This window comes from Lathyrus oleraceus, chromosome 6, assembly GCF_024323335.1.
Source record: "Lathyrus oleraceus cultivar Zhongwan6 chromosome 6, CAAS_Psat_ZW6_1.0, whole genome shotgun sequence".
Taxonomy (NCBI): Eukaryota; Viridiplantae; Streptophyta; class Magnoliopsida; order Fabales; family Fabaceae; genus Lathyrus; species Lathyrus oleraceus.
Window position 1 is genome coordinate 519,328,958 of NC_066584.1, and position 19,010 is coordinate 519,347,967.

General features: G+C 33.8%; 1 protein-coding gene across 1 annotated transcript; it reads right to left on the bottom strand.

Annotated features, from left to right (window-relative positions):
* Positions 1–12,725: 12,725 nt before the first annotated feature.
* On the bottom strand, positions 12,726–13,352 carry LOC127096535 (uncharacterized). Its single transcript, XM_051035093.1, has one exon. It carries the CDS (start codon positions 13,350–13,352, stop codon positions 12,726–12,728), a length of 627 nt encoding a protein of 208 aa, XP_050891050.1.
* Between the last annotated feature and the right edge of the window lie 5,658 nt (positions 13,353–19,010).

Genomic DNA, 19,010 nt, shown 5'->3' on the forward strand with positions numbered 1-19,010 from the left:
TTATTTCACTATCTGTTATTTTCGTTCTTTTTCACGTTAGGGTTCTAAGGCGTTTTCCTTCCACCTCTGTTAGATCTACATTATTACTGCGCGTTTCCTCCTTCTACCCATCAAAGGTACACGCTTTGCCCAATTTCTGTTTTATGTTATTGCTTTGTTTTAGCTTTGCCCAATTTCTGTTTTATGTTATTGTTGTCTATGCTACGTTTGTTTCGACCTGTAAAGTTTCAATATTCATAGTCATTTAAATAGTTTGGGTTTATTAGGAAATTGACGGTTGGTTTTTAGTGACCATGATAGCGCATGCAATGGGACTACATTACCCAGTAGTTAGGGTTATACGACCTATGAACATATGCTTTTGTGTCAACACCAGTATCATTAGAAACCTAGGTCCGAATGTGTTTGAACTCTTCTGAAATTGTTTTTTGTTTATTTTAATTGTTTTCTTTATTACAGGTAAAATGACTTTTATGATTTTAATTGTTTTTACATTTGTCATCTGATTTTAATTGTTTTCTTTTTTACAGGTAAAATGGCTATTATGAAGTCAATCATTCGTGCAAGGGGCAAGGGATGCTCGAAAGTATCAATTGATATTTGTTTAGATGGAGATGCTCTATTGTCGTCAAGCCTCATTCGCGTAGATGATGATGCTGGATATTTGAAAGTATCCCTCTACGACAATGGAACATGTCCATCTAAACATATATCAATTCTATCTTCAAAAGATAAGGGACCAAAAATATAAGGGGATTACGCAGCAAATCGAGTGAGTTGCATAAAAAGAAAAAGGTATAAACACAATTATATGATATTTATGATTTTAATTGTTTTTACATTTGTCATCTGATTTTAATTGTTTTCTTTTTTACAGGTAAAATGGCTATTATGAAGTCAATCATTCGTGCAAGGGGCAAGGGATGCTCGAAAGTATCAATTGATATTTGTTTAGATGGAGATGCTTTATTCTCGTCAAGCCTCATTCGCGTAGATGATGATGCTGGATATTTGAAAGTATCCCTCTACGACAATGGAACATGTCCATCTAAACATATATCAATTCTATCTTCAAAAGATAAGGGACCAAAAATATAAGGGGATTACGCAGCAAATCGAGTCAGTTGCATAAAAAGAAAAAGGTATAAACACAATTATATGATATTTATGCATAGAAAATGTTAATTCTTGATCTTATACATCACCTAACTAATTTTATGATATTTTAGGTTCATGCTATTGATATTGAACAAAAAGAGGTTGTTGCTAAGAAGACTGCTGCTACCAAAAAAAACATACATCTCAGAGATGCTTTTGCTACTTAGTTTTATTTCTTTTTAAGTTATGAATTTGTTGTATATAGAATCTTTAGAAGTTAAACGATTATATATCAGTGGATTGTTGTATATGTATGGATTGTTGTATATAAGGCTTGTTGAATGCAATGTGTGAAAAAGGACTTCAAATTATATAGTTTTGGGTGTACTACTTCAATATACAGGTTGTCTAAAATAAATAAAAAAATATAGCGCTTTTTAAAAAAAAAAATTAAATAACCACCCACTTTAGAGGGCACTTTTACTGAAAGCGCCCTCTAAAGTGGAAACATTTAAGGGTTTAGAGGGCGCTTTTACTGGAAAGCGCCCTCTAAACCCTTAAAAGTTTCCACTTTAGAGGGCGCTTTCCAGTAAAAGCGCCCTCTAAACCCCTTAAATGTTTCCACTTTAGAGGGCGCTTTTTTGAAAAAGCGCCCTCTAAAGTGGCCCTTAAAGGTCTTAAAGAGCCACTTTAGACAGCGCTTTCACTAGGAAAAAAAGCGTTGTCTTTACCTATGTCAGCGCCAGATTAGAGGGCGCTTTAAAGCGCTGTTATAGGCCAAAAAAAGCGCCCTCTTTTCCCTTATTTGGCGTAGTGAGAGCAGTTATTAGGCACCCCTCACCTCTGTTGTACTCAATGATAACCTTCTCTAATTCTAGGGTTGATTGTTTGCTAAAGGGTATATTTGCATGTATTATTTTTAATTGCTTTTATTTATTTACAAAGAGAAAGGCATGTACAAAATGATAAAATGGGAAAATACTTAGTTTTAAATTAAGGGTCTCGCCTTGGTTTCACAACCTTGTTCCTATGTATTCTCATCGAGAAATGAGAAAATCAGAGTCATCGTAGGTTGTAGTTTTGTTGGTTGGTTGTTTTTAGTTTATGAAAATGATTTGTCTTTATTTAGAATTGAATGCACGGGGCAAAAAAAAGTTGATTAGTTTGTCGCACGGAGCGAAGAGGGAATGATTTGTCGCACGAAGTGAAAAAAGAAAACATTTGATGCGTTGAATTGCTTTAAGGTGTTTTGAATTGTGAAAAAGGTTAAGTTAATTTGATTGTGAAAAGTGATTTGATGATGGATAAAAATAAGAATTATTTATAAGAAAAAAGATTTATTCTTGATATTTTTTTTATTAAAAAAAGAAAAATGTTTTTGGCTATTTAATTTAAATAAGAAAGAAGTATTTTGCATTTCTAATATTAAATAGAATTATTTTGAAAAAACATTAACTAAAAGGATCAAGTTAAGTTAAAATTGAATTGCCAGTAAAATAAGTAGATGGCCAAATAAGATCAAAATTTGAGTAACTAAACTAAATTAATTAATTAAATGGTAAGTGGGTTAAAATCAAAGGGTGTGTATTATTAGTTGTGTTAGTAAAAAACCAGAGGGTGTAAAAAGAAATTGAACAAGGCCCGATGACCCATGGTCTAGAAAACCCTAATTCTAAATTTAACTACATAAGGAAAAAAAGTATAAAAATAAAATGAATATTAATAGGGTTTTGATTTGAAAAAAAAAAACATTGTATTTGATTTGAATTTGTCATTGTTGGAATGTGAATAAAGTATCCTTTTGATTTTTCACATGGGTATTGGTTCTTGATTTGAAAAGTAGTATTATTAGGATTTGAAACTTGATTATTATCATGATTTGAATTGATTTGAAATTGAGTATTATTTTGATGTGTATTTATTTTGAAAGATTTGATTCACGATACTTGTTTAAAAAAATCATTCATGATATTTGTTTTGAGAAATTTGATTTATGATACTAGTTTAAAAAAATGATTTATGATACTAGTTTTGAAAAAAAAATTATGATATTAGTTTTGAAAATTTTGATTTATGATTTATGATATTAGTTTAAAAAATTGTTTAAAAAATTGTTTTTTTTTTTAAATTGCTTTATGATTTTAGTTTAAAAAAAGATATGATTTTTGTTTGAATTTGATTAGAAAATAGTTATGTTTTTTGAAACAGGTTATTGCTTAGTACTAACATACATCAAAAGCACACAAGTATCATACAAATAGATTAAGACAACAAGGCGCAACAACAACAAAATTTTATGCAAAAAGGAATGGAGGACCAACCTACAAGGAGGAGGATTTTCTTGGTTTGAGCAAAGGTACAATTTTTTCTCTTTCCTCTTTCTGCCTCGAATTCCTTCTAACTCCTCTTTTTGTTTTCCTTTGGTGCAAGGGACTACTTATTGGAACTCGACTGCGAGGATGACTGAAGCCATATATAATCGAATCGTTTCGGACAACCCAAAGATGATGAAATGATTCTGGATGAGGCTAGATATAATCGAAGGTTTCTGGACGGACCAGAGGTGATGAAATGATTCGGGATGAGACAGATATAATCGAAGGGTTCCAAACGGACCAGAGGTGATGGAATGATTTTGAATGAGGTGAGATATAATCGAAGGATTCCAAACGGACAAGAGGTGATAAAATGATTATGGGCGAGGTCATATATCATCGAAGGGTTTTTGACGAACCAAAGGTGATGAAATGATTTCCAAAAGGACTAGATTTAATGGGAAGGTTTCTGGACGGACTAGATAATGGAAAGATTTTTGGACGGACCAGATATGAAAAGGTTCCGAATGGACCAGAGATAATGATTGAAATGTTTTGGACGAACCAGATATAATAGAGGAATTCCGGACAAGCCAAACACTGAAAAAGGTTCTGGATAAACTAGAGATTACGAAGAAGTTCCGGACGGACCAGAGATATATGAAATTTTCGTAATACTCGTCTTTAACCAATGGGTTGATGGAGGTAAAAGATCATTCTCAACCGATGCATTGATATAGATCCACATAAAACTAATTTCGACTGATGAGTCAAAGGTTATCCAGCTAGGGGCAAAATCACTTTAAGGCTCGTACTAAGGCATAACACCTCAAGAGCACAAGAAGTCAACCGCTCCAAGAGACGGTTAACCAGGGGCGTACAATTTAAAGACATTGGGGAAAGTCATATCGAGATCGTCACATGACAAGACTGCTTCATAACTTGCGACTGGGGCAATCTATGCAGATACCCGACAGACTAGGGCAGAGATAGGCTACGAAGGTACAAGTTATTTCCATGTTTCAAGGCAAGTGCAAAGGTGTATCAACAACTATTGAGCCTGGAGTAGGTTTAGGAGAATCATGTCTTTATCCTAGCCTTAAGCCTCCCATCTCCCGCCACATGAGTGTCGTACTTCGAAAAATAAGAACGACTTCGCGAAGCAGAATCACACACTCACGGGATGGACTTAATAGAGTCACCACTGAACTTTATTTATTCCCAAATAAGGAAAGGGAAAATATCAATAAAACTCCTAAATGAAAGGATATGATATGATCATCGCAACCAAATTAGGGTTCAGAAGTCGATTACGTAAGGGGGGAGGTATTAGCACCCCCCACGTTCATTGTACTCAACGAGAATCATTTGGTTAGTTGTGTGTGTTAATGTCATCTTAGAAATGTTAGGCTTTTCGAATTATTAAAAGGGAAAAGAAAGGGACAAAAAGGTTTATTTTTTATTAGGGTGTTTGACGAGACTTTGAATCTCGCTCCTACGTATCTCCAGGTTCAACATAGAATTCAAAGCTACGTAGTTCTGGGTATAAAATGCTTGTTTGTTGGTCGATTTTAGCAAAATATACTTAGTCGCATACGACAGAAAACACTGTTTTACCAAAAACCGGTGAGGAGCAGACATTCGCATCATATTCAATGGATTTCCACATATCAACATTCACTGGAAAAACGAAACTTATCTCAACTCAATTGGTTTTGGACGAAGAAATGTTTTGCATCGTCACAAGACATAATATCTTATGTCTATGAAAAGGGTTTGAAGATTAATCGCATAATGGTGAGTAGCTAAACCCCCAAATGCTAGGGGGTGTCCCTGATTTGAATCTTCAATCGCTTCCGTTCATGAAAATCCGCCTTCCACCAAAGCTTATGTGTTCTTTAATATTTCTGTCTGTATTTTTGATGTTCAAAAAGAAGTCCCGTCAAATGTGATAGTAATCTCCTTTAAATAGAGAAATACCCCTTTTCGAATTCTCCAAGTCAATCAAATATTTTTGGACTATAAGATCATGTCTGAAAATAGCCCAATCCACAATAATTTCCAAATCTGGCATAAAAAGGAAAGTTTTTGAAAATCACATGTATGCCTGTTATAGCTGTAACAGGTGCTACAGGTGGCCATAGCAGACCACTGGACTTGACTTGTCAACTAAAGCTGGAGGTTTTTATCTGCTACGACCAGTAGCAGATGCTATGGGTGGTCGTAACAAGCCACTAGTTCTAGGCGTTGTGTCTGCTTTGGCCAGTAGCAGGTGCTACGGGTGGTCGTAGCAGGCCACTAGTTCTGGGGGGTTATGTTTGCTACGACCAATAGCAGGTGCTACAGGTGGCCCTAGCAGGCCACTGGTTATGTGGGTTATGTCTGCTACGACCAGTAGCAGGTGCTACGGGTGGCCTTAGCAGACTATTATTTCTTATGGATTTTGGCTTTTGTTCCAAACCTCTCTGCTACGGCCCATAGCAGGTGCTACGGGTGGCCGTAGCAAACCTACTAGAGCATGGGAAAACTTGTCTAATTTTGTAGTGATTCTCCTTGGTTTCTGCATCTGATCGGACTTGAAGATCTATTTGAACTTGAAAACAGTAAACACATACAACCCTAGCATAAAACGCGAAAAATGGAAATAAATAATGAAAAACATTTAAATGATTAAATGACATTAACGATAAAAGAATGTGTAAAAACCACTTAAACTATATGAAAAGTGCAAATGACTCGTCTACTTTCACTTGTTAAAATGATAATAACTATAACACAAATGGTGACTAATCACAGCGTCAAACTTATCTTGTTGCTTGTCCTCAAGCAACTTTAAGTACAAAGACTCATGTCATTCCCAAATGAAATAAAAACTTTTCACGTACCATTATACCTCTAAGATCTTCCATGAGCCACATTTATTTATACCTTTGGTTTTTGTTGGATTATCGAGGTCGATTGATTGACCACACCTTCACTTAAAAGTACTGCTTCACCTATCAAATCAATTCACACTTTCACCAAATCTCTCAGGTGTTAATGTGTTTTACACTCAAAATTCATAGTATGCAATACCATACCATAGGCTTGAATAACTTCTCTTTTGATGTAAAGGTGCATGACACACTCACTCTTTGAGGTCTTTATGGTTGTAACAGGGCTAGGGTTAAGGTGAGATAATTTGGGAAAAGTGGGCTAAGGTTCAGAGTCAATACGATAGTTATCTTCTCTATGCTCATTCTGATGGATTAACTATTACCGAGGATTCAACTTTTGAATTTCTCTTTATTTTCAATATCCAATGACTTCTCCTTCTTTCAAGTGTCATGATAATTATTTTTCTATTATTCATTTCAATTTGATTTTTCAAATTTTCATCTTTTCTTTTTCTTATCTTATCTTATATATATATATATATATATATATATATATATATATATATATATATATATATATATATATATATATATATATATATATATATATATATATATATATATATATATATATATATATATATATATATATATATATATATATATATATATATATATATATATATATATATATATATATATATATATATATATTCAATCATCATGTACCCTTATTTGTACTAATGTTGCACAGCTACCCCAAAGTTAAAAGTTGATATCCCAACAACAACCCCAAACTTAGAATGAACATGGATCCGATAACTCACATAAATACTCTAAACATGATGGGGGAGTATTTGGGCCATGGGTTAATATTATTTGTTTTTTTAAACAAACAAATGGGTAATGGCTCAAATGGGGTTAACATTGGATAATAATAAAAAGGATGGCGAGAAAGGGTCAAGGGTAGGAAAAAGTGCGCCTCGGTGTATGTAATCATGCAACTGAAATCAGAAAAGAACGTATGCAAGTTCTGAATGATAAATACATACCTGCATGCTCTCTTATGATGTACACTGTGGTTGGCTTTTTTTGCTCTCACCATGTTGGGTAGAGCTGACAACCTTCATAGTACCTCTTGCTTGATGTGGCTTCTCAATCAGTTGTGGTAAACCTGCTCAAGTTTTAGTCCAACTCAATTAAACCAATCAGATCATCTAGAAGTATATAAAAAAAATATTTTGGGGAGTTAACATGAATAGAGGACACACATGCCTTCAGTTTGGGTACTTTTCGCACAACCATTAAAGCTACAATTATCACATTAATAGATGAAAGTAAATAACCGTAAATAAACCAACTTGAAGCAAACAAAACTCAGAAATTAATATAAATTGAAACTATAACATAAAAATTATGAATACTTTCATTGGGTTGCCTCCCAAGCAACGCTCGTTTATCGTCATTAGCTTGACGTCTCTTTTCCCTGTTGTAGCGGTAAATTCATGACCATTAAGTTATGGATAAACTTAACGTCAATAAAACCAGAGTCGCCACCGCACTTTTATTGTTTCTAAAGGAAAAGGGAAAAGTACGAACAAAACTCAAAGATAAGAATTTTTCAAATCAAAACTAATAAAATGCCAGAGATTACAGGTAAGGGGGTCGGTTACACAGAGGGAAGGTGTTAGCACCCAAAGTGTCCTATGTACTCCTGGGGAGCCCTTTTTTGTGTGTACACGTGTTTTGGCAGGAAAAGATATTTGCAATAAATAGAGTGTGGGGATGATAAAAAGAATTCATTAATCATATTTTTGTGTTTGACAAGACCTTCGAACTTGTGCCTACGTACCAACATAAAAATGAGGGATCAAAACCTCGTAGTTCGTGGTATCAATTTCAAAGTGAGTGGATTAATTTTAACAAAAATTTAAGTTTGAAAAAGGCACGAAAGGCCTTAAAGAGTTTGAATGAGTGTTAGTTATTTTTTGTCTTTTGAAAATTTAAGTCAAGTATGGTTAAATTCATTTACAAGTTTGATTAAGAAAAAGAGTTTGAAAATGCAATGGCATAAGGCCAGAGTTTCTAATTTGCAATAAAGTCTAAGTTTATAAATCACAAACAAAGAAGATTTTTGAAAGGAGGGAGAGATTTGAAATTTAAGAAGTGGGAGAAGATGAAGAGACCAATCCTAAGCAAAAATTAAAAGTTAAGAGTTGAAAAGATCTGACCAATGAGATGCAATCCAATAGACAAGAATGTCATATAGAAACTAAATTTTCCCTTGGACTTTAGAATCAAGAAATATCAATACACAAATAGCAAGATGAAGAGCAAGGCATCAAATAAAGATAGCCACATCCAAGCTAGCAACACCACAGTCTTCTTCATAATCTTCCCCATGTATCATATGACATACTCCTTGAATGGCTTAGAATAAGGCATTAGACACAGGTTCAAAGTAACATCTGCATCAAGACAATGTATCATATGAACTCAAAAGGGATCTCAATGCTTGCACCAGATGAACGTTCAATTCACAATGACTTGGCTTCAGAAAAGTTGGCATTGGCCAAGTCCTTTTGCATAGGGAGTGCTGCCTAATTCTAAGTCCAAGTCTCAGATCAAATCCAACAGTCCACACAAACATTTTTTAAGAGTTTTTGTTATTATTATGTACATTACAGGCAAAAGACCACAAACACAAACAAAATACACAAACAAGTATATACAATCACAATATAATCACAAGGTATGACTCAAGTGAGCAAAGTGAAAATGACATTAAAATAAACAAGTTAAATGGTATGATAATGACAAATCATAAATGGCTTAAATTTAAAGTGCATAAAAGTAAATGGCTTGAAATTAAAAGTTAGTCAAATGTTAGTTGATTAGAAGTTAGTAGAGTTTTGCTTTTTTATTGTTTTAAGTCATTCTTTGGAGAACACTCAACCCTCTATTCACAAGCATGGATCCTTGAACCAAGGCATCTTTCAAAGGAAGGAAAAAAGGTAAAGTTTCCACATAATACCATGAAAGGGGGGAGACTTACAATCTCACTTACTAGAATGTTATGCTTTTGGGCTCAAAATTTAGCGCTACGTTAAGCAATCATATTGGACTTATGTAGAAGTCACAACAATTTGAGGCCGGGAAATAGAAATTTTAGTTTTAATGCATGTTAGAGATATGGTATAATGAACCATACTCCTAAGACATATCGCACTTAAGAAGAAAATGGCAAAAGGGTGGACCTAATTTCATCCATACTTATATTGGTTTATCAACCAATTAGCCTTAGAACACGAAGATATCATAGATCAATGGAATGGATGAGATAGAAAGGGATTGAAGATGAAGAGGAAGGGGAAATGAGACAAACATAAATTGATCATGGAAGGACTTTTATCAAATTAAAATCATTCATTCATTTTGGGAGATGAAATGTACATCTTATCAATCCCCTAAATATAATGATTTTAATCAAACAAAGTCAAATCAACCTTGACCAAGGCCCAAACACAATAGTCAAACTCAACAAGTCAATAAAAATAGCTCAACACAATTTATTCACAATTAAACAAATTAAAAAATCAATTATAATGTACTAAATTAAATTATGGTTGGTCAAAAACCTAAAATATCTTCAAAACACCAAATAAATGATCAAGAAATTTATCGTAGGTAAAATAAGGTCAAAGGACCTTGGAGAATTTTTTTAAATATTTTTGGAGACTTAAAAGTATTTTTAAACAATTAAAAGTATGCACAAAAACAATTAAATCATAAAAAAATATTAATATTGATCCAAAAAATAATTTTAATTCAGAAAATGAAAGAGAACAATATTTGGAAATTTTTGGTGAAAGTCTCATATTTTTTGGATCAATATTTAAATTGATATGAATTAATGAAAATAAAGCAATTAAAATGAAAATCAGAAATTACAAAAATACGTGGACCATCTGATCTCCCTCATTAATTGAGGTGGCAGATCAAATGGTCCACAACGTGCATTCCACCATACACCAAGTCAAGCGCACTGCACGTGTGGTGATCAGTTCCAACGTTCCAGATTAAAACAATTTGAAAGGATCGTGTGGTTCAGAAGCGTGCCAACACACCGCTGGAGCCAGAGCTCCGGTCTTCTTCTCCGGTGGATCTCACCGGACTGGTCCACCTTCAACCATCACCAAAATAAAAAAGGAGGACATGAATTTAAAGAAAAAATTCTCAAGAGCTCGAATTTGGCTTCAATTTTGTCTAACTCCATGTATATAGGAAGATACAGGGAGTTGAATTTTGAGGATCATGATATGAGTAGCTTCGATTTGACCTCTAAGCAACTCAATCTTGTTGCCTACATTGGTAGGACTTCAGACAACCAAAAATTAACAAGAATAATGGAGAATTGAGTGAGAATCAAAGAGATGAAAAATTCTGAAAATCACTTTCAGTGTAGCTTCAGATTGGCACGATCTTGCTCTCAATTATGCTTGGCCTTGCTTCAGATGCTTGATAGAGTAGAAATGAATCAAGGAAAGGGATGGACTCTTGGACTTTCAATCTCAAAAACAGTGGGAGATTCAAACTCGACTTTCAAAGAAAATCTTCAAGTTTATCCTTTGGATGTGAGGGTTTAAGGTTGCTGATTCAAAGCTTGCATGCCAGGGGTCCTTAATTCTGAGCAAGGGAGCTTCTATTTATAGCCAAGGAGATTGATAATTGTGCACTTTAATTTTTGGCCAAAGTTGAAAATCTCACTTGAATGCTTGCATTGGCGTGTGACAGGCCCATCAAATGATGCACTTATGTCCAAAATTGTATGTAAGCAATGCTGAAATCATGTTAACAAGCCATGCATTCGTGTATGGAAAGTGGAACTTCAAATTATCCAAACTATCCTTCAACTTTAAGACATGTGAAAGTCATTCATACTTTGTCCAAATGAGATGAATTTAGACTTTTTGGAAAGGTTATATCAAGAGGAACAACTTTCATGTTAAACACGTTTTCATTTGAATCTTGAATCATGATTAATTTTGAGGTGGAAGTTTGGAAAATTAAACATATCAAAACATTTTCTAAGTGTCAAGCCATATGTTCACTTCTTCCACCTTGAGTAACTTTTTTTATGGACTTCAAATGAGAAGAGTTCCTACATCAAAGTTGTATATATTCCAATTTCCTTCAAATTGGTCACAAAGTTGACCTTGTTTGGATTTATAATGAAGGAGTTATGCATTTTAGAAGTTGAGGAAAACCATTTGTTCAATGGTATTGACCCAAAATGACCTATAATGTTTCCTCTTATCAGTTGTACTGTCAAGTTTAATTTGCACTTCCTTCAAACATAAAAGTTGAAGTATACATCTTGAATTTGATCATGCAATTTGAATGGATTTCATCTCATAAAAAATGAGCAAGTTATGGTCTTGGAAAGTTAACCTCCAAATTAGGGTTTAGACAAAATGACCTATAATCTTTCACCATAAAAAATGACTTTCCAAGAAAAAACATCTCTTTAATTAAACATGAAAGTTGTTTGAAATGTCATTTAAAGTAACTTTTCTCTTGGAATAATTTTCATATGAAAAAAATTGTAGGAGATAGGGTTTAGGGAACCCCAGTTTTGACCAGTTGAATTCCTCTGATCAACCACTATGAACCAACTTGCTAGCTTGACATTCTCTTGACTTTTGGGACTCATGGAGGATCATATATGCATAAGATGATGAAATGTGAAGTATCCCTTGAAATATTTGATCAAATGTTGAAGAAACGTGTTGAAGAAGTCACATAAGATACCTAGATGAATTAGGGTTTCCAAGGCAAACCAACTTCAAACTCTTGATGAATTTTTGATCAAAATGATATGTGAATACCATGGGGATCCATATATGATGCTCAGAGCCATAGTAAACCAATTCTTGATTGAGCTCCTTGTATTTAGGGTCTCAAACCCTAGATATGAGCTTGATAGATCATAGGTGAGCATGTGCACTACCTACAAAAGAGTTAAACTATACAATGCCATATTTTTGGTATTTTGGTTAGTAAACAAAGGAAAAATGAAGTATGATACAATCAAATATGCTTGGTGATCTCTCCCAATGAAAACATAATGAATGAGGGGTAAAGAGGATGCCAAGGTGTTATCCCAATGCTAATGCATATGATAAGAATAGCATGAGGGATCTTAGGGTCAAAATTGGGGTCTTACACCTATTATGGGGGGTAATTCAACTTCCACACCTTGTTGCTTGTCTTTTCCAAAACCAAGAAACCATCCTTTTTAGAGATATGGGCTACTTCATGACACAAGTCACTTCCAACATCCATATCATTACCTCAATATTGCTTTCTCTTCTTTATCATGGCTTTTGGAATGGAAATAGGAGTTTTCCGCTCATGGTTGCTAATGGAGGTGATACTAGTTAAGATGAACTTTTAAGAGTTTTTCTGATGTTGACATGTTACTTTGGCCTTTCACATTTGTCTTGATCATGCCTACTTGATAGTGATTTTCTTTTTCTACCTCTAGCTTCCTGTTTTCAAGCACATTCAAGGTTATTTCATCATCATAAACTTTTAAAGTCAGTGTACCATGTTCTTTGTCGAAATTGCATCGACTTGTCTGCTTGAATGGTCGACCCAGAATGCTAGGTGTCTCTTTATCTCCAGGTATGTCCATGATCACAAAATCAATAGGAAATCTATTCTTTATTGTCATAAGTACATCTTTCGCTATCCCATATGCATTCTTTATGGAGTGATCTACAAATTTCAGATTTGTCCCTGTATCACTGACTTTTTCAATACCAAGCCATTGATAGATTGACAATGGCATCAAACTCACACTAACTCCTATATTAATAAGTACCTTCTTAAAAGTTATGTCTTTTATAGTGCATGGGACTGTGTCAGATCCATGATCCTTCTGCTTGATTGGGATTCTCCTACTCGGTGATATAGCACTACATTTTTCATTAACGGTTACCAGCCCATCTTCTATTGGTCTCTTTCTAGAGATTACCTCTTTCATGAATTTTTGGTACATGGATATTTGCTCAAGTGCTTCAAAGAAAGGAATATTGACCTCTAACTTTTTTAGAATTGTGATGAATTTCTCAAAGTCTTTCTCTTTTGGATCCTTCTTTGTCACTCTCTGAGGGTAAGGTAGCTTAATCACTCGTTTAGCCTTTTTTCTCTTCAGTTGGCTTTACTGATGGTATAAGTTCTTCTTCTTTCTTATTTTCCCTCACTTCCAGATCTACCTCTATGACATGGTCATCTTTTGTTGCCTTCTCTTCTTCATCTTTAGAAACTTTATGACGTCTTGTTGTGAGAATATTAACATTCTCATGATGTCTCAGATTTGTATTATTGCACTCGGAAGGGTGCCTTGAGCTTGATTTGTGAGTTGTTATGTTATCTGTCCCATCTGGACTTTAATATTTTTGAAGAAGAAATAGTGTTCCTTTGATTATTTCTTGTTTCTTCTTGGAACTCGGAATTTTGAGTTGCCATCTTTTGAATGGGAAGTTCCCAATCGACCTTTTTGGGTGCTTGTTGTTGATACTAATGTTGTTATTGAGGATACTATTGTTGTCGTTGATATTGTTGTGGTTGGTTCTGATATTGAATGGCACCCTGCTTTTCAACATTCCCTTGCTGATCTTTCCAGGAGAAATTTGGACGATTCTTCCAGCCTGGATTGTAAGTGTTAGAATAAGGGTTGTTCTACTTCAGAAATTTTATCTCTTCAATTTATTGCATGGTTACATAACACTGTATGGAAAAATGGGACCCCTCTCCATAGATCTTACAATTAATAGCTTGAATAGGTTGAACTTTGGCTACTTGTTGAGTACTTATATTCATAGCCTTAACTCTTCTCTCAACTTCAATAACAACTTGGTCTTCCATTTTCATAACCTGATTGGTAAGTTTCAAATCAATCACACCCTCTGGTTTACTCACACTCCGATCATAAAACTCCAAATCTTCATTTGCAGCAATGAAGTATATGATCTTCTTGATACCATTAGCTGTTGTAAAATTGTATGAGCCACCGACAATCGTATCAATAAGTTGTTTGGTCTTCATTCTGAGACCATTTACAAACATATGCACATGTCCAGTCTGATCCAAATTATGAGTAGTACATGCAACCAGTAACCTTTTGAATTTCTTGTAAGCATCACCCAGTGATTCCCCTTCCTTCTACTTAAAATTCACAATATCATATCTTTTTTGAATATAAACAAAAGTAGGAAAATACTCATTCAGAAAAGTTATTTTCATTTGTTCCCACGTTGTAATACTTACAGATGGTAATGAGTAAGACCATTCTTCAGCGTCTTCAGCTAGAGTGAACGAGAACATTCTCAATTTTTTTGCTCCTTCAGTATGCCCCTGAATATTCAAATTAGTGCTCATTGTAAGAAATCTTTGCAAATTTTTATTTGCATCTTCATTTATTTTCCCTGTAAAAGGCCTCTTCTCAAGCTGACGGATAGTTGTTGGGTGCAACTAAAAATTTGGAACATTCACTGGTTGGTTCACTAGAGTCAAACGTCCCAATGGGGGAATTCACTCCTCCATAATCCCCAAGAAGTCTTTCTTGTTGCTCAGTCATAATTGGATCTTCTCTCTCTGTCAGATTCTGTATTGAATGCTAAAAAAATTCTGCTTCAGAGGCGGCCAACCTCGCTTTCCTAGCTTTTCGGAGCTTGACGTGTAAAGTTCTTTTTAGTTCTGCGTCAAAAGTAAAATCAGCTGAGGGCTTTCCTCGTATACAAGGATTATACAAAGATTTGTAATAACCAAAAAATAGCCACAAAAATAAAGGTAAAAAATAAAAAACTTTAGCTGCAAAGAAACAAACATTTAATTGAAATATATCTATGAACTATATTATCTTTGGCAGTCCCCAGCAACGGCACCAAAAACATGATCGGTAAATTAGCAAGTGTACTAATCTGCCAATATAGTAATAAAAAAGGGAAATGTCCAGTATCGATCTCAAGGACTGCTTGATAGTAGAGAGTTCAAGATTAATTTCAACTAAACAAAAGCTTGGGGGTTTTGGGATAGTTTGGTGAAATTATGAAAGCAATTGCAAATAAAATTAATAAAGTATGTTAACGGTTAAAATATATATGAGTAGTATGTTAGGTGTAGCGGTAAATTCATGACCCTTAAGCTATGGATAAACTTAACGTCAATAAAACCAGAGTCGTCACCACGTTTTTATTGTTTCCAAAGGAAAATGGAAAAGTACGAACAAAACCCAAAGATAAGAAGTTTTCAAATCAAAACTAATAAAATGCCAGAGATTATAGGTAAGGGGGTTGGTTACACAGAAGGAAGGTGTTAGCAGTCAAAGTGTCCTACGTACTCCTGGGGAGCCCTTTTTTATGTGTGTATGTGTTTTTGGTATAAAAGATGTTTGTAATAAATAGAGTATGGGGATGAGAAAATAATTCATTAATTATATTTTTATGTTTGAAAAGACATTCGGTCTCGTGCCTACGTACCAACATAAAAATGAGGGAGTAAAACCTCATAGTTCGTGGTAACAATTTCAAAGTGAGTGGATTGCTTTTAACAAAAGTTTGAACTTTAAAAGAGGCACAAAGGTCCCAAAAGTTTGAATGTGTGTTAGTTCTTTTTATCTTTTGAAATTTTAAGTCAATATGGTTAGATTTATTTACAAGTTTGATGAAGAAAAGAGTTTAAAAGAGCAATGACATAAGGCCAAAGTTTCTAATATGCAATAAGGTCTAAGTTTGAAATCACAAGCAAAGAAGATTTAAAAAGGGGGGGGGGAGCTTTTAAAATTTAAGAAATGGGAGGAAATGAAGAGGCTAATCCTAAGCATAAAATTTAAAAGTTAAGAGTTGAAAAGATTTGACCAATGGAATGTAATCCAATAGACAAGAATGTCATATAGAAAATCCATTTCCCTCTGGACATTGGATCAAGCTATAATCAACAAGCAATTAGCATTATGAAGAGAAAGGCATCAAATAAATTTAGTCACATCCAAGCAAGAAAATCGCATAGCTAACAGTCTCCTTTGTCTTCTTATGCACCAGATAAAATACTCATTGATTAACTCAGAATAAGACATTAGACATAATTTCAAAGTAACAATTGCATCAAGACCGTGTAGCAGATGAATTCATGTGGATCCCAATACTTGCATCAGATGAAAGCTTAAATCACAATAACTTGGTCTTAGAAATATTGGCATTGGCCAAGTCCTTTTGCATATGGAATGTTGCCTAATTCTAAGTTCGAAAGTTCAGATCAAACCCAACAATCCACACAAATATTTTTTTAGGGTTTTTGTTGTTTATTAAGTAATTTAAGGTCCTAAGACCATAAACACAAACAAAATACACAAGCATATATATATATATATATATATATATATATATATATATATATATATATATATATATATATATATATATATATATATATATATATATATATATATATATATATATATATATATATATATAAAATCACAATATATGGCTCAAATGAGCAAAGTGAAGATGACATAAACATAAACAAGTTAAATGATATGTAAAATGACAAATGAAATGGTAAATGACATGAATTTAAATTGCATAAAGTAAATGACTTGAAAAATAAAATCAATATTAATACAAGTTAGTCAAATGTTAGTTGGTTAGAGGTTAGTGATGTTTTTCTTTTCAATTGATTAAGTCATTCTTTGGAGAACACTCAATCCTCTATTCACAAGCATGGATCCTTGAACCAAGACATCTTCCAAAGGAAGGAAAAAAAGCCAAGTTTCAACATAATACCATGAAAGGGGGAGACTTACAATCTCACTTACTAGAATGTTATGCCTTTAGGGTCAAAATTTAGCTCTATGTTAAGCAATTGTAATTGGACTTATGTAGAAGTCACAACTATCTGAGGCTGGGCAATAGAAATTTTGGTGTTAATGCATATTAGAGATATGATATAATGAACCAAACTCCTAAAATATACCACACACAAAAAGAAAAAAAAAGATGGAAGGATGAACCTATCTCATCCATACTTTTATTGGTTCATCTAACACAAGGTTATTGATGAACTAATTAGCCTTAGGATGTTGAGATTTCATTTATCAATAAAAAGGACGAGAGAGAATGGTATTGAAGATGAAGAGGGATGAGAGATGAGAGAAACACAAATTGGTCATAGGAGGAATTTTATCAAATTAAAATTATTCATTCATTTTGGGAGATGAAATGTACATCTCATCAATCCCCTAAATCCAATGATTTTAACTTAACAAAAGTTAAATCAACCTTGACCAAGGCACAAACACATAGGCAAACATCACAAGTCAATAAAAATGGATCAACATAATTTTTTAACAATTAATCAATTAAAAATGCATTTAAATTAAATTAAATTTGGTCAAAACCTAAATCCTCTTCAAAACCCAAATAAATGGCCAAGAGACTTATCCTAGGCCAAACAGGGTCAAAGGACCTTAGACAAAAAAAATCATAATTTTTGAAAAGTCAGAAGTATTTTTAAATAATTAAAAATATGCACAAAAATAATTAATTCATGAAAAATATCAAAATTAATCCAAAAAATAATTTTAATTCCGAAAATAAAAGAGGAAAATATTTAAAGATTTTTGGTAAAAGTCCCATATTTTTTGGATTAAAATGAAATTAATATGAATTAATCAAAATAAATGGATTAAATGAAAAATCAGAAAATAAGAAAAAACAAGGGCCATCAGATCTCCCTCATTAATTGAGGTGGCAGATTTGATGGCCAAGCGTGCGCTTTCCACAATGGTCCTTAGTCAATGCGCTGCAGGCTTGGTAATCACAACCAAAGGCTAAGATTAAAACAATTTAAATGGATCATGTGGTTGAGAGGTGTGACAACACACTGCCAGAGCTAGGGCTCCGGTCTTCTTCTCCGGTGGACCTCACCTGACTGGTCCACCATCAACCATCACCAAAATGAACAACAAGGACATTGATTCAAAGAAAAAATTCTCAGGAGCTCGAATCTGGACTCAATTTTCTCAAATTCCAAGTATATAAAAAGATACAGGGATTTGAATTTTGAGGATCATGAATTGAATTGCTTCGGTTTGACCTTAAAGTAACTTAATCTTCTTGCTTACATTGGTAGGACTTCAGCCAATGAAAAATCACAAAGAATAGTGAATAATTAAGGGAGAATTGAAGAGATGAAAATTCTGGAAAATTACCTTCGAGGGAGCTTCAAACTTGCTTGATCTTGATTCCAATTGTGCTTGGCTTTGTTTCAGAAGCTTGTAGGAAATGATTAGGATCAAGAAATGGCCTGAACTCTTGGAGTTTCAATCTCAAAATAGATGGAGATTTGAAGCTCGATTTTCAAATGAAAACCTTCAAGATTATCCTTTAATGAGGGTTGTATTTATAGCCAAAGGTATTCATTTCCACACACTTCCAAAAATTGCCAATTTTAGTAATTCCATTTGCATTCTTGCATGGGCGTGTGATAGGCCCATCAAGTGATGTATTTAGGTCCAAAAATGTGTGAGAATCATGCTGAAATCATGTCATGTGGCCATGCATTTGTGTATGAAATGTGGAAGTGAAAATCATCCAAATGGTACCACACATTGCACCCATGCGCAACTCCTTCATTATTTTGTCAAATGAGGTGA